Raw genomic sequence first — 13,963 nt, 5'->3', positions numbered from 1 at the left:
AATTGAGGACCACTTCTGCAGTATTAACACAAGGCAGGTTTGGCAGAGACATAGCTGTGGATGGGGACACTTCATTGGCGGAGGAGCTGAACTGCTTCTTGGAGTCACCAGAGGTGGCCGCATTACATCCACTAGTGCACAGTAGCCTTGTCCTGACTGTGGAGGAGCAGCGTGGTCAACCCCAGAAAGGCAGCAAGTCCCAATGGTGTCACAGGGAGGGTGCTGAAGGACTGTGCAGACCAGCAGGTAGGGGTCTTCACAAAGATCTTTAACCTGTCCTTAGTGAAGTCTACTATCCTTCCCTATCTGAAAGTCTTCAACCCTCATCCCCGTCCCGAAAAAGACCCCTATCAGCAACTTGAATGACTTCCATCCAGTGGCTCTTACTCCAGTCATTACAAAGTGTTTTGAGAAACTGGTCAGACGCCATATCATCAAAAGTCCTCTTTTCACGTTCGACCTGCACCAGTTTGCGTACAGGAACAACAGATCGACAGAGGACGCCAATGCCACAGTCCTCCATATAACTCTGATCCATCTAGAGCAGAAGGGGAGCTATGCCAGACTTCTCTTCATTGACTGCAACTCGACCTTCAATACAATCATCCCAAACAGACTGGTAACCAAATTATACAACCTTGGTTTCCTACACTCCACCTGCCTCTGGATTAAAAACTTTCAAACTGACTGTTGACAGAGAGTCAAAGTAGGCCTTCACAGAGAGTCAAAGTAGACCTTCACAGAGAGTCAAAGTAGGCCTTCACAGAGAGTCAAAGTAGGCTCTCACCTCTCCTCAGCACTCAGCCTCAGCACCGGCTCCCCACAGGGATGTGTGCTGAGCCCCCTACTGTACACTCTTTATACCCATGACTGCATCTCCAGCCACCCAAGTAATGCCATCATTAAATTTGGAGATGACACGACTGTGGTCGAGCTCATCTCGGGGGGAGATGAAACCGCATATCGGGATGAAGTGGCAAGACTGTCAACATGGTGCAGCAAGAACAACCTGATCCTCAACACCACAAAAACCAAAGAAATCATTGTGAACTTCAGGAGAGACAGATCTGTCCCTCAGCTCATACACAGTGTGCAGTGGGTCCCAGCCTTCAGGTTCCTGGGCCTGCATCTGGACGAGGATCTGACCTGGATAACCAACACCGCTGTGCTGATAAAGAAAGCACAGCAACAACTCCACTATCCTGAGGATCCTCAAAAAGAACAACTTAGCCGAGATGTTGGTGGTATCCTTCTACAGGTGCTCCATAGAAAGTGTATCGACTTACTGCATTACCGTGTGGTTTGCCAGTTGCACTGCAGGAGAAAAACTGCGCTGCAGAGAATCGTTCACTCAGCCCAGAAGATCATCGGCTGTTCTCTCCTGTCCTTAGAGGAGCTCTACAGGCCCCACTGCTACAGAAAAGCCAGCAGGATCCTGAAGGACACATCACATGCAGCACATCACCTCTTTGAACTGCTGCCATAGGCAGGCGGTAAAGAGCATTATCAGCTCATACAAACAGACTGAAAAACAGTACATATCCCAGGGCCATCACTGTTATAAACAGCAAAATGAAATGAATGATCATCCAATCTCTCCCAGTGCAACTCTGCTACTCTGTGCAATATTGAGCCCCCGCGATATATCTGTCTTTACATATAAAATATCTGATCTTCATATGCAATACTACAGTGCAACTTCTCGCAGATGTCTGAGTTGTGGCATAATACACTGTAGATCAGGGGTGTCGAACTCCAGTCCTGGGGGGCCGGAGCCCTGTGTAGCTTAGTTTTTTCCCTGTTCCACCACAAAAGATTCAGCTCAAGACTTGTGTGGTAATTGGCACAAGGAGTTGAATCAGGTGTGTCAAATGAGGGGAAACCCAAAAATGTGCAGGGCTCCAGCCCCCCAGGACTGGAGTTTGACACCCGTGCTGTAGATAGATATATATGTATATTTATTTATTTATATTGTATTAGAAATCAGTTCAGTTATTTCTCAATTTTTTTATTTTGCCTTCTACAATCATTCTGCACTGAAAGGGACTGCACCTAACTTCATTGTACTTGTACAATGATAATAAAAATTCTGATTCTGATTCTTTCATTTATGGCCGTTAGATTAAAAGTAGCTTTGGGATGGCCGGGCACAGAATGTCTGCGGGATGGGTGGCGGGAGACACAGACGTCTCCAGATTGATGCTGGACAGGGTGAATCACGGGAAATCTGACTCTGGGCACGTTTGGATGGGGGGGGGTGGGGGGTAGCGAAGCCCATCTGTCTGACGGTATGGCGAACAGCTGGAAGGCAGATCACAGGGGTGAGGGGGATTACAGGGATGAGGCAGCGGCGTGAGGCTGACGGGTGACGTCACCGCGTGGCGAGGGAGCGGGGGAGGGGTGAGTGACATTTGTGATCAGCTGATCATACACACAGTCACAGAAATGCCACTCACATCCATTTCCTTATGTGATGCTTTTATCTGAAGAAACCCATTTAGCCAGTAAATAAATGTTAATTACTTTTCACTCCCCCAGTGCTCTGAGTCTTCATCACCGTTTGCTAACTATATATGGATCCTTGCCTGGATAACCGGCAACCTCCACTTAACCTTTTTTCATTCATGAGGGGGGGGGGGGGATTCCTTCTCGCTGGCACGCAGAGATTAGCCCCGCATGGCTGGAAAGCAGATTGAAACATTCGGCAGCAGTTTCCAGAGTGGGAACTGAGGTTGTAATGCAAGAAAACACAGCTGCTCTATGGCACCACCTGCTGGTAGGGCTGAATCCGATTTATTTAATTAAGCAGCTTTATCATTTGGAATTATTTTTATTACAGTGTGTGAAAGTTCACCTTCATAATAATATCTCTCTTCAAGGACGTGAACCTGGGGTGAGCAGTCCGTCAGTGTCGTTTCCTGTTTTTGCCCCCCTCCTCAGGGACTTTTTGCGAAATCCATTTCCTTTACTTCATTTTTTATTTTTATTTTTTGCTGATAAAGGACTTGCGTTTTTACAGCATTTGGGCTTGACAGCTGATGCCCTCTTACTAATTCCATTTCAAATGTAGGGAGGGCAGGGGGTTGACACAAAGGTCCTTCTTATTGTTAAAATCCCCCGGGGGCCTGACGGTCTTATGCCTCTGGGAAGGTTTCCAAATAAAAGACCTCGTGGCTGTCCGTTCCCTCTGCCTTCCTCCCACTCTTATCGTGTGAGATCCAGGTGAATTCTGGGATATCGTAATCCCTTAAGTGCCCCGGCATTGACTTCTGCCATTGATTATGTATTTGTCTGACAGAAGGGGCATGCCTCTGAGATGGGACGCGAAGGGGCTCCTCGTCTGATGTTTCGATAGCGGGACACCGTGTCCTCTTTTCGTTTATCCTCCCTTAACGTTGTTGTTTGTAGCGCCGACACCATCTCTAATCTGGGAGACAAAGCAAGCAGCATAGATAAACAGAGGGGAGGAAATTGTGCTGCTTTGGCTGCTTTGCTGTCTCTATAACTGTGTGGGATCGCCTCCGGCAGGCGAAATTGAACTGGAACATTGCCAGTGCTGGCGTTTCCATGTATTACTCCACAGCTCCTGTGGGTTTGCGTATCATAGGCAGAATTAGATCAATGGAGAATGGTCTTGTGGAACCATATGAGGTTCTTGAGAAGCCCCCTTCACATGCTGGTATGTGGATTAGCAGGTTAGGATACTGTGCTTGGTGGTCAGAAAGTCAGTTCAAAACCCATGGTCGGAAATGTGACTGGCCCTTGAGCAAGGCCTTTAACCCCCAGTTAGTCCAGGGACTGCTTTCACTCAAAGAATGTAGGTCACTTTGGACAGAAACATCTCCTAAATAAATGAAACGTAAAAAACGTACTACAGTCTACCATCTTGGCCTGCAGTCTCCCAGTGACGGTCACATGCCATCATTTGGCCCAGATATGGGCATTTGGGCACCGAACAGAATATCTCCACATATATCCACTCCCCAGACACATCCTCAAATGTTTTTTAACAAGTTAATGCGATTTAATGCCTAATACATTTAATATGATTGGATATTGATCTTTTAATATGGCACTCATTGAAAAGCCTATGTAACGATTTCCCTGTGCTAGATGCATCCCTGAATTTCGTGAAGCACCAATCAGCTCTGTTTCTTTCTGATGTGACGTCATGTGTGCTGCTGCCCAGGGGCCCCTAATACTCTTAATCCGCCCCTGGCCATTATCACTGGAGATGGACCAACAGTGACGAAATGTCACCTTGGACCCCTCAGCCAATTTTACACCTAATTTTACAGTTTCCTGCCCCCTGCAAAGTGCAGAGCCCCCTGAATCTGCCGGGGTATGCATACCCCTACTGGGATGCTGCCAGAAGTACTTTGCTTTGATCTGCTCCTTGTTCAAATCTTTGGTCACAGTCGCTTCCCGTGTGAATGTGTCATGTTTTTCTGCCTGGATGCTTGCATCACAGGCATGGGTGATGGCGCCCTGTCACCATGGCGATCGGGCAGGACTCCCCATTGGCAGTTCACGTGGGCCCAAGTCGACGTGCCTTAGGAAGGGCTTGACTCACGTGACCTGGATTAAGCCGTTTGCGGACGGCTAAAGTGGCACCGTGGCTGGCGTTAATCTGCTGCTACTATCGCTTGTGGGCAGATTTGGGGATATCTCACATCTGCTGTTTGTTGGCTGGGCAATTTATGTCAACAGAGATAAGGGTGAATGGGGGGTGAGGAGAGGCACCGTGGAGAGGGTGAAGTGGGGGATAGATGACCGGCTGAAGAAGGAAGGAAATCACATCAGAAAAACTCTGGAAATACAAATCATAAGATACACAAATGCGTTGGATTTCAACCACCTCTTATCTGCATGTTTGCACAAAATGGTTATAAACCATAAATGTAGATATAGGGCTCTACATTTTGTTTTAGGTTGTGGAAATAACATTCAAGGAATGTTAAATGTGTGAACATATAAATGCAAAAAACACAGAAACAAGTTCAAATTCCAAATACACCGACCTACCCCTGCTAAGCAGACTGATTAACCTCATCAACCGAAACAGTGGTTTCCGCTAACGTATACCTGCTCACATATACCTGCTTATGTATACCTGCTAATGTATATCTGTTCTTGTATACTTGCTAATACCTGTTCATGTATACCTGGAGCCGACACCTTATCGTGGTGGAGGGGTTTGCGTGTTCCAGTGATCCCAGGAGCTAAGTTGCCCAGGGCTTTATTCCCCTAGTAGGGTCACCCAAGGCAAACAGGTCCGGGGTGAGGAACCAGACGAAGTGCGGCTCAAAAGACCCCTAATGATGCACAAAATTATGGAATCATGGTTTCCCTTGCCCAGACGCGGGTCACCGCCCCCCCCCCCCCCCCCCCCCCCCCGGAGCCAGGCCTGGGGGTGGGGCTCGATGACGAGTGCCTGATGGCCAGGCCTATACCCATGGGGCCTGGTCGGGCACAGCCCGAAAAAGGCACGTGGGTCCCCCCTCCAATGGGCTCACCACCTGTAGGAGGGGCCATAGGGATCGGGTGCAGTGTGAGCTGGGCAGTAGCCGAAGGCGGGGACCTTAGTGGTCCGATCCTCAGCTGCAGAAGCTTACTCTTGGGACATGTAATGTCACCTCTCTGATGGGGAAGGAGCCTGAGCTGGTGTGCAAGGTTGTGAAGTTCACCTCGACGTACGGCTTGGGCTCTGGAACCAGTCTCCTTGAAGGGGGTTGGACCCTCTTCCACTCTGGAGTTGCTCACGGGGAGAGGCGCAGAGCAGGGGTGGGCATACTTATTGCTTCCTGGCTGGGCCCCTGTACATTGGGGTTTACCGCAGTGGACGAGAGGGTAGCCTCCCTTCGCCTTTGGGTGGGGGGACGGGTCCTGACTGTTGTTTGCGCTTATGCACCAAACAGCAGTCCAGATTACCCACCCATTTTAGAGTCCCTGGAAGGGGTGTTGGAGAGCACTCCTCCTGGGGACTCTCTTGTTCTACTTTAATGCCCATGTGGGCAATGACAGAGAGACCTGGAGTGGCGTGATTGGGAGGAACGCCCCCCCCCCCGATCTGAACCCGAGCGATGTTTTGTTGTTGGACTTCTGTGCTCATCACAGGTTGTCCATAATGAACACCATGTTCAGGCATAAGGGTGTTCATATGTGTACTTGGCACCAGGACACCCTAGGCCGCAGTTCAATGATCGACTTTGTATTCGTGTCATCGAACTGTGGCCGCATGTCTTGGATACTCGGGTGAAGAGAGGGGCTGTCAACTGATCATTACCTGGTGGTGGGTTGGCTCCACTGGTGGGGGAGGAAGCCAGCCAGGCCTGGCAGGCCCAAGCGTATAGTGAGGGTCTGCTGGGAACATCTGGCGGAATCCCCTGTCAGGAGGAGTTTCAACTCCTACCTCCGGCAGAACTTCTCCCATGTCCTGGGGCAGGCGGGGGACATTGAGTCCGAATGGGCCATGTTCCGCGCCTCCATTGTGGAGGCGGCTGACCGGAGCTCTGGCCGTAAGGTGGTCAGTGCCTGTCGCAGCGGCAATCCGCGAACCCGCTGGTGGACACCAGTGGTGAGGGATGCCGTCAAGCTGAAGAAGGAGTCGTATCCCAGAGGCAGCTGACAGGTACCAGCAGGCCAAGCAGAATGCAGCTTCGGCGGTCGCTGTGGCAAAAACTCGGGTATGGTAGGAGTTTGGCGAGGCCATGGAAAACGACTTCCGGATGGCTTCGAGGCGATTCTGGTCCACCATCCGGCGGCTCCGGGCGGGAAAGCGGTGCAACATCAAAACTGTTTATAGTGGGGGTGGGGTGCTGCTGACCTCAACTCGGGACGTTTTTGGTCAGTGAAAGGAGTACCTCGAAGACCTCCTCAATCCCACCGACACGCCTTCCAGTGTGGAAGCAGAGTATGGGGACTTGGGTGTGGACTCCCCTATCTCTGGGGCAGAGGTCACTGAGGTAGTTAAAAAGCTCCTCAGTGGCCGGGCCCCAGGGGTGGATGAGATCCGCCCGGAGTTTCTTAAGGCTCTGGATGCTGTGGGGCTGTCCTGGTTGACACACATCTGATGCATCGTGTGGACATCGGGGGCAGTGCCTCTGGACTGGCAGACCGGGGTGGTGGTCCCCCTTTTTAAGAAGGGGGACCAGAGGATGTGCTCCAACTATAGGGGGATCACACTCCTCAGCCTCCCTGGTAAGGTCTATTCGGGGGTTCTGGAGAGGAGGGTCTGCCGGATTGTCAAACCTCGGATTTAGGAGGAGCAGTGTGGTTTTCGCCCTGGCTGTGGAACAGTGGACCAGCTCTATACTCTCCACAGGGTTCTGGAGGGTTCATGGGAGTTTGCCCAACCAGTCTATATGTGTTTTGTGGACTTGGAGAAGGCGTTCGACCGTGTCCCTCGGGGAGTCCTGTGGGGGGTGCTCCGGGAGTATGGGGTGCTGGGCTTCCTTTTAAGGGTTGTTCGGTCCCTGTATGACCGGTGCCAGAGCTTGGTCCGCATGGGCGTCAATAAGTCGGACTTGTTTCCGGTGAGGGTTGGACTCCGTCAGGGCTGGCCTTTGTCACCGATTCTTTTCATAGTTTTTATGGACAGAATTTCTAGGCACAGCCAGGGCGTTGAAGGTGTCCAGTTTGGTGACCTCAGGGTTAGGTCTCTGCTTTTTGCAGATGATGTGGTTCTGTTGGCCTCATCGGACCTTGACCTTCAGCTCTCGCTGGGACAGTTCGCAGCTGAGTGTGAAGCGGCTGGGATGAGAATCAGCACCTCCAAATCTGAGACCATGGTCCTCAGCCAGAAAAGGGTAGAATGCTCTCTCCGGGTCGGAGATGGGGTCCTCCCCCAAGTGGAGGAGTTTAAGTACTTCGGGGTCTTGTTCACGAGTGGGGGGACGATGGAACGGGAGATCGACAGGAGGATCGGTCAGATAAAATCGGTCAGACATCGGTCTGTCATGGTACAGAAGGAGCTGAGCCAAAAGGCAAAGCTCTCGATTTACCAGTCGATCTACGTTCCTACCCTCACCTATGGTCACGAGCTGTGGGTAGTGACCGAAAGAACGAGATCGCAAGTACGAGCGGCCGAAATGAGTTTCCTCTGCAGGGTGGCTGGGCTCTCCCTTAGAGATAGGGTGAGGAGCTCGGTGATTCGGGAGGGACAGAGTAGAGCCGCTGCTCCTCCGCATCGAGAGGAGCCAGATGAGGTGTCTCGGGCATCTGCTTAAGATGCCTCCTGGATGCCTCCCTGGTGAGGTGTTCCGGGCATGTCCCACTGGGAGGAGGCCCCAGGGAAGACCCAGGACACGCTGGAGGGACTATGTCTCTCGGCTGGCCTGGGAACGCCTCGGGATTCCCCCAGAGGAGCTGGATGAAGTGGCCGGGGAGAGGGAAGTCTGGGTTTCCCTGCTGAGACTGCTGCCCCCGCGACCCGACCTCGGATAAGCGGGAAATAATGGATGGATGTATACCTATTCATGTATAGCTGCTCACATATGCCTGCTCATGTACTTTCTTTTAACCAAAAAAGCACAAAGAATTACTCAGAAACAAAAGTAGTTACCTCAGGTGAATAACGCCTTTCAATTTAAAGGCACCTCAATGCACCTCTCTGAGGTGAGCAGTCAGGGGTGAGAGATTGAAGCACTTGCTAATCAATAGGATCGTTCCAGAAGCTCTTTATTTGATTTCCCTTCCCCGTTGCCTCCTAATCACACCGCAAACTACTCAATGCTAAATGCCAATAACTGGAAAGAAGGCCCAGTGTCTCTGTTTGGGGGGGAGGGATTTGTTTGTGACATTTCATTACAGCTGCAGTGAACCGCGTCAAATCCCCAAATAAAACAACTGTGTCAATGGCTTGTCGTTTTGCCTGGAACACAATCCAAAGTGACAACACCAGCAGATCACGCCACGGGTTCGTCTCTGGGGCTATGCTGTTCCCTGCCGTTTATTTATTCATTTTCATCTGTCTGTTTTAATTCAGCGCCTCAGTAGGGGGGCACTGTAGTCTCACACCTCTGGGGTTAACATCCACTACCCAGCTTTGTACTTCCTGTATGCAGCTTGTGTGTTCCACAGGTTCAAGGGCATATATATATATAGAGAGAGGCGGGGCCACAGGGGCACTGGGCCCCAGTGACATCCTCTCCCATGTGACATTTACAGTCTCTCCCATGTGACAGTGACATTCTCTCCTGTGTGACAGTGACAGTCTCTCCCATGTGACATTTACAGTCTCTCCAGTGTGACAGTGACTCTGTGTAATGGTGACAGTCTCTCCTTTGTGGCGGTGACAGTCTCTCCCATGTGACATTTACAGCCTCTTCCATGTGACAGTGACTCCGTGTAATGGTGACAGTCTCTCCCATGTAATGGTGACAGTCTCTCCCATGTAATGGTGACATTCTCTGCCATTTTTTCCCTCCTCCTGCAGGCTACGATGCCTGGTGAAGCAGCTGGAGCGAGGAGAGGCCTCCGTGGTGGACCTGAAGAAGAACCTGGAGTATGCAGCCTCTGTACTGGAGTCAGTGTACATCGAGGAGACACGGTACAGCACCAACCACCCCCCCCCCCTCCCTGCACGCTCCAAAAAAAATAGGCAGTTTACATTCTCTAGATGTATCTTGGCCCTCCTTCAAATAGGATCAGTGTCAGTGTTTAAGCCTTACAGTATAGAAATGGGACTAAATCCTTACAAATTCGATTAAATGCTGTTGGCTGTCAGAATGAGATGTGGAAAAGGGTTTATCTAGGAATTCCCTAGGATATAGGGTTTAACTGGGAATACCCTGGGATATAGGGAAGAGTGTTTAACTGGAAACATACTGACCACAAACAACTCCAGCTTAACTGTTTAACTACTTACCAGTTACTAATCTGAATTTGGGCCTTTTTTCCTTCACTACAGCCACTTCGTTAGAAACACATGTGTTTAGCATTAAATTCAGATTAACATGCATCTGCTCATGTTCTACCCCATGCGATGTTCTTTTTTTTTTAAATGCCCAGCATTTGCAGGTAAAGTCGTTAACATTTTATCTGAAGAGGCTGGGGCGTGCTGTGCCATTTTAGTAGCTGCTCACATCCTCGCTAGGTGGTTAGTGTGCCGATCAGAAAGGCAAATGTTAGCTGACTCATATTTTCACAAACAAATACATTTAAAAATGGGAAAGACTGAGATATTTCCTCAGTGCCCCCTTCCGCTGTTGTTCTGGCTGTTTTTAGCATAGACAGAGAAAAGGAAATACAAAGACACAGTAGATAACATAGCGTAAACTACTAACAGTGCTAACACACTGCGGAGTTGCCAACTTTGGACAGCTAGCTAGAGTGAGATTTTTAATTTTTAATTCACATGCACACACATTTACATGTGTGCAACAGTTTTATTACTCTGTAAATAGTTTGTACGGTTTGCAAAATACCCCAATGTTTTAGATGTAGCAAATTTTAGATTTATAATGTAATAATATCGATTTGCTGTAATATTTCTTGCCTGAGAATGAGAGCCTGAGCGTGTGAGCGTCAGGCCAGATGCACGAGAGCCAGCAACCCTCAAACTGAGGTGTCATAGTTCTGTGACACCAATGTCACTTTGAAGTGGTGATTTCAGAGCCCTTTGGTGACATCCAGGGGGTGGCTCTCTACGTCTGCCCATTTTCCAGGATTCAGAACCTGGTCCATCATTAACTGGAAAATCAGGAAGTGAAATCCACTGAAATCTCCTCACCATACTGACCAGGGGAGGAACACTTGACAGGGATGCAACAATAAATATTGAATGTTAAAAAAACATGTTGAATAATGGATTTAAAATCAATAGATTATGGGAAGACCACTTTACCAATCAAAACTGTTCCCAGAATTAAATTCGCAAATCAAACAGAAAATTCTCTAATGGTACTGAAGCATTTCTAGTTCAGTACCTGAGTACACATCCAAAAGGAACCTTCCTACTCCAAAAGCTAAATTTGACTGCTCAAAATGCTACAACTGCAGCGTGTAATGAGCTTGTAACGACACACAATGAGAAAAAACTCCCATCCACTTGTTCTTGCTGAAATTAGCGCTCGCGCCGTGGATGTGGATGGGTTTTACAGCCCAACCGTCCCTAAAAACAACACAAAAAATAGCTCATTTGCATTCAAGGACACATTTCCGCTCTTCGGCAAACTAGACGTATCTGTTTTTCACAATAGAACATCAAGATGAATAAATGTCAGAATGAAAGCGAGTGCATTATTTCTAAAGCGTTTGTTTTACACTTGAGACAATTGAAACCCTACCATATTTTCCATTCGGGGTAAAAACATGGATGGACCATTGCCTAAAAGATTAGGTAGCGTTAAAAAAAAGGACATTTTGATATTTCCCATGTAGGTCTGAGAGAGGATATGGAACAGGAAGGCTGTAGCTACCCATAATGCCACTGTGGCGTCCGGTACAGCGTGATTGAAGGTTTAGTATTCCCTAGCAGGGCACCATTCCAGCTGTGTTATTAGACTCTGGGCCAGACGTGTCAAAGTGGAGATGAACGCATCAGAGGCTGGAGGTGTGACAGAGTCAAGGACCTCTGAGGTAAACCACATGTCTGTTGGGCCCGTGAGCAAGGTTCTTAACCCCCCGAAATGCTCCAGGGACGCTGAAAAAATGGCCTGACCCTGCGCTCAAACTCCGAGCTCCACTCTCGACTGTTCATATGTTTGTACAAGTCTCAAAGGAGATCAAGATGGAATATGCATAAAGAATTGCTATGTGCCTGTACTTGTGCAAAAGGCAAATAAAACATTTTCATTTTTAAAAGTCCTATTATCCACAAGAAACAAAAATATTAAAAGAACAGTAATTAAAAACATATATGTAATCATTATATTATTAGATTGGTCAGCAGCAGATTTTCCTAAGTGGTTGTATGTCTTCTCTATGTCGCCCCCTACAGGCGGTTGGTGGACACGGAAGATGAGCTCAGCGACATCCAGTCAGACTCAGTGCCGTCGGAGGTGCGGGACTGGCTGGCGTCCACCTTCACAAGGCAGATGGGCCTGATGCTGCGGCGGACGGAGGAGAAGCCCCGTTTCCGCAGCATTGTGCATGCCGTGCAGGCTGGGATATTCGTGGAGAGGTAGCTGTTTGGAGCAGATGCCAAAGACGAGCGTTGTCAGTATATGAGATGCAAAAAGATGCTAAGTTAGAGTCCAGCTGATCAGTAGCTGCTCACCAAGAGTTCTCATACCCAACATCATTCTTTGGAGGATAAAGTCCGGCCTATAAGCTACTACTAATTGTTAGTGTTTCTTTCTTTGGCTAATTTCACCCCTGTTCCTTCTTGACTGTGGCTTCTCTTGGTTAAAATCCATGCCACCACCACCAAATGCTCCTTCTCATATGACAATATGGCTTAAATGGCTCTGGACTTAATCTGCATTCTGTAAAGAACATGAATGCAGTCAGTCACTTCATCTGGTGCGCGTGACGCATAAAGGTTAAGAAGGGTCTCTTTTCTAGTATGTCCCAGCACCCAGCCTGCTTGTCTAATGAGATCTCTATCGAGACGGTCAGTGGGGAATGGGATGGGGGGCTTGGAAAAGTGACAGAAACACATTTATTACAGACCTGTGCTGGAAGTCACGTCTGAAATCAGAGGGTTACAGGTTAGAAAACTGAGTTATGTGTCAGAAAACAGAACTGTATTGATTGTTAACCACGGCAGCTGGTAGCCGGACTCTGTGCAAGATACTGGACCCATAGAAACTGAAAGACATTTATTTTATTCCTATTATTTGGTCAGTGACTTCTGGACAAGTGTTCATTGACAGATGGCCTTTAAATTAATGCTTGTACCAGGATTTGAACATGTGGGCCTTGTAATTTATCAACTGATACCTTTTTTTTTTAGTGATGTTATAGCAACGGGCAAATTTCAGTGTATTTGTTATTCCTGCCAATGGAAGCCAACCCTCCTTCACGTGATTTGTACATAATTTGGATGATTTGCATATGAAGTCTCTTGATTTCTCAAAGGGAACTAAGGATAGAAATTATGTCAGGTTAATAAGAGCACTGTCTTTCATTGATGTCTTTTTAAGACCCCTTATTATGTGTGCCTACAGTACCTAATGTGTGAGTTTATTGCTTTTTGCTACAGCTCTGCTCTGTTTCCTTTTCGTGTGAAGTTGTTTGTTGGTATGAGGATATTATCCACATTTTAACATGTACAATGTTCTCATACATAAATCACACAAAGGAGCCAACCAATCAGGGTTGGTGCCATTCCGGAACGCATTCATCAATTCCAATCCAAATCAGGAAATGGTAATGGAGTTTTGATTGGAAAAAAAAACACTGTAGGGATCAGAATTGGAATTCAATTTGCATTTCGGGGAGATTTAAATTCCAACTCCAATTCCATTCCCTGATTTGGATTGGAATTGATGACTGCATTCCGGAATGCTCCCAACCCTGCAACCAATGACGTATTTTAAATTGAACTCCTAACAGTGGTATGTTATCTCCCAATAACAGGATGTACCGCCGGACCTCAAACATGGTTGGATTAAGCTACCCACCAAGCGTGATCGCTGCTCTCAAGGTAGTGACACATGACAACTGTCATTTGGGATGAACGGGGTTATAATGTGGGTGGTCAAGGAGGCGGAGTTACTGGGTGAAAAGACAAATGTATATTTTAGAGATATTTATGATCTTGGGGTGCTTGTTTAATTCTGTGAAGATGTTGCAAACATATTTGTTTTGTAACGAAAGTCCATTGACAGTGTTTAACATATCTGCACATATCTTCTGCACAGAGATTCTGTTTTTACTGCCATATATATTTTTTGACTGATTAATTCAGTTCTGTTCTTTCCATTTTGCTGTTAATTGCAATTGTAAGCATTGACTCCCAGAGGAAGGCGAAACACAAATGTTTGGTGTTTTAGTTTATTGCCCTGGTGTTACTAAT

General features: G+C 47.9%; 1 protein-coding gene across 5 annotated transcripts in view; it reads left to right on the top strand.

Annotated features, from left to right (window-relative positions):
* The window catches only part of pde1ca (phosphodiesterase 1C, calmodulin-dependent a), an 88,317-nt gene that overhangs the window by 52,232 nt on the left and 22,122 nt on the right, over positions 1 to 13,963 (top strand). For all 5 annotated transcript variants that reach the window (XM_072710631.1, XM_072710635.1, XM_072710634.1 and 2 more), the window contains 3 exons: positions 9,437 to 9,550; positions 11,942 to 12,124; positions 13,525 to 13,591. In XM_072710631.1, coding sequence (XP_072566732.1) covers positions 9,437 to 9,550; positions 11,942 to 12,124; positions 13,525 to 13,591 — 364 coding nt within the window. The remainder of the gene's footprint in view (positions 1 to 9,436; positions 9,551 to 11,941; positions 12,125 to 13,524; positions 13,592 to 13,963) is intronic.

The sequence above is a fragment of the Paramormyrops kingsleyae genome, chromosome 4 (genome assembly GCF_048594095.1).
Source record: "Paramormyrops kingsleyae isolate MSU_618 chromosome 4, PKINGS_0.4, whole genome shotgun sequence".
Classification (NCBI taxonomy): Eukaryota; Metazoa; Chordata; class Actinopteri; order Osteoglossiformes; family Mormyridae; genus Paramormyrops; species Paramormyrops kingsleyae.
This window is presented reverse-complemented; position numbering and strand designations above follow the sequence as displayed.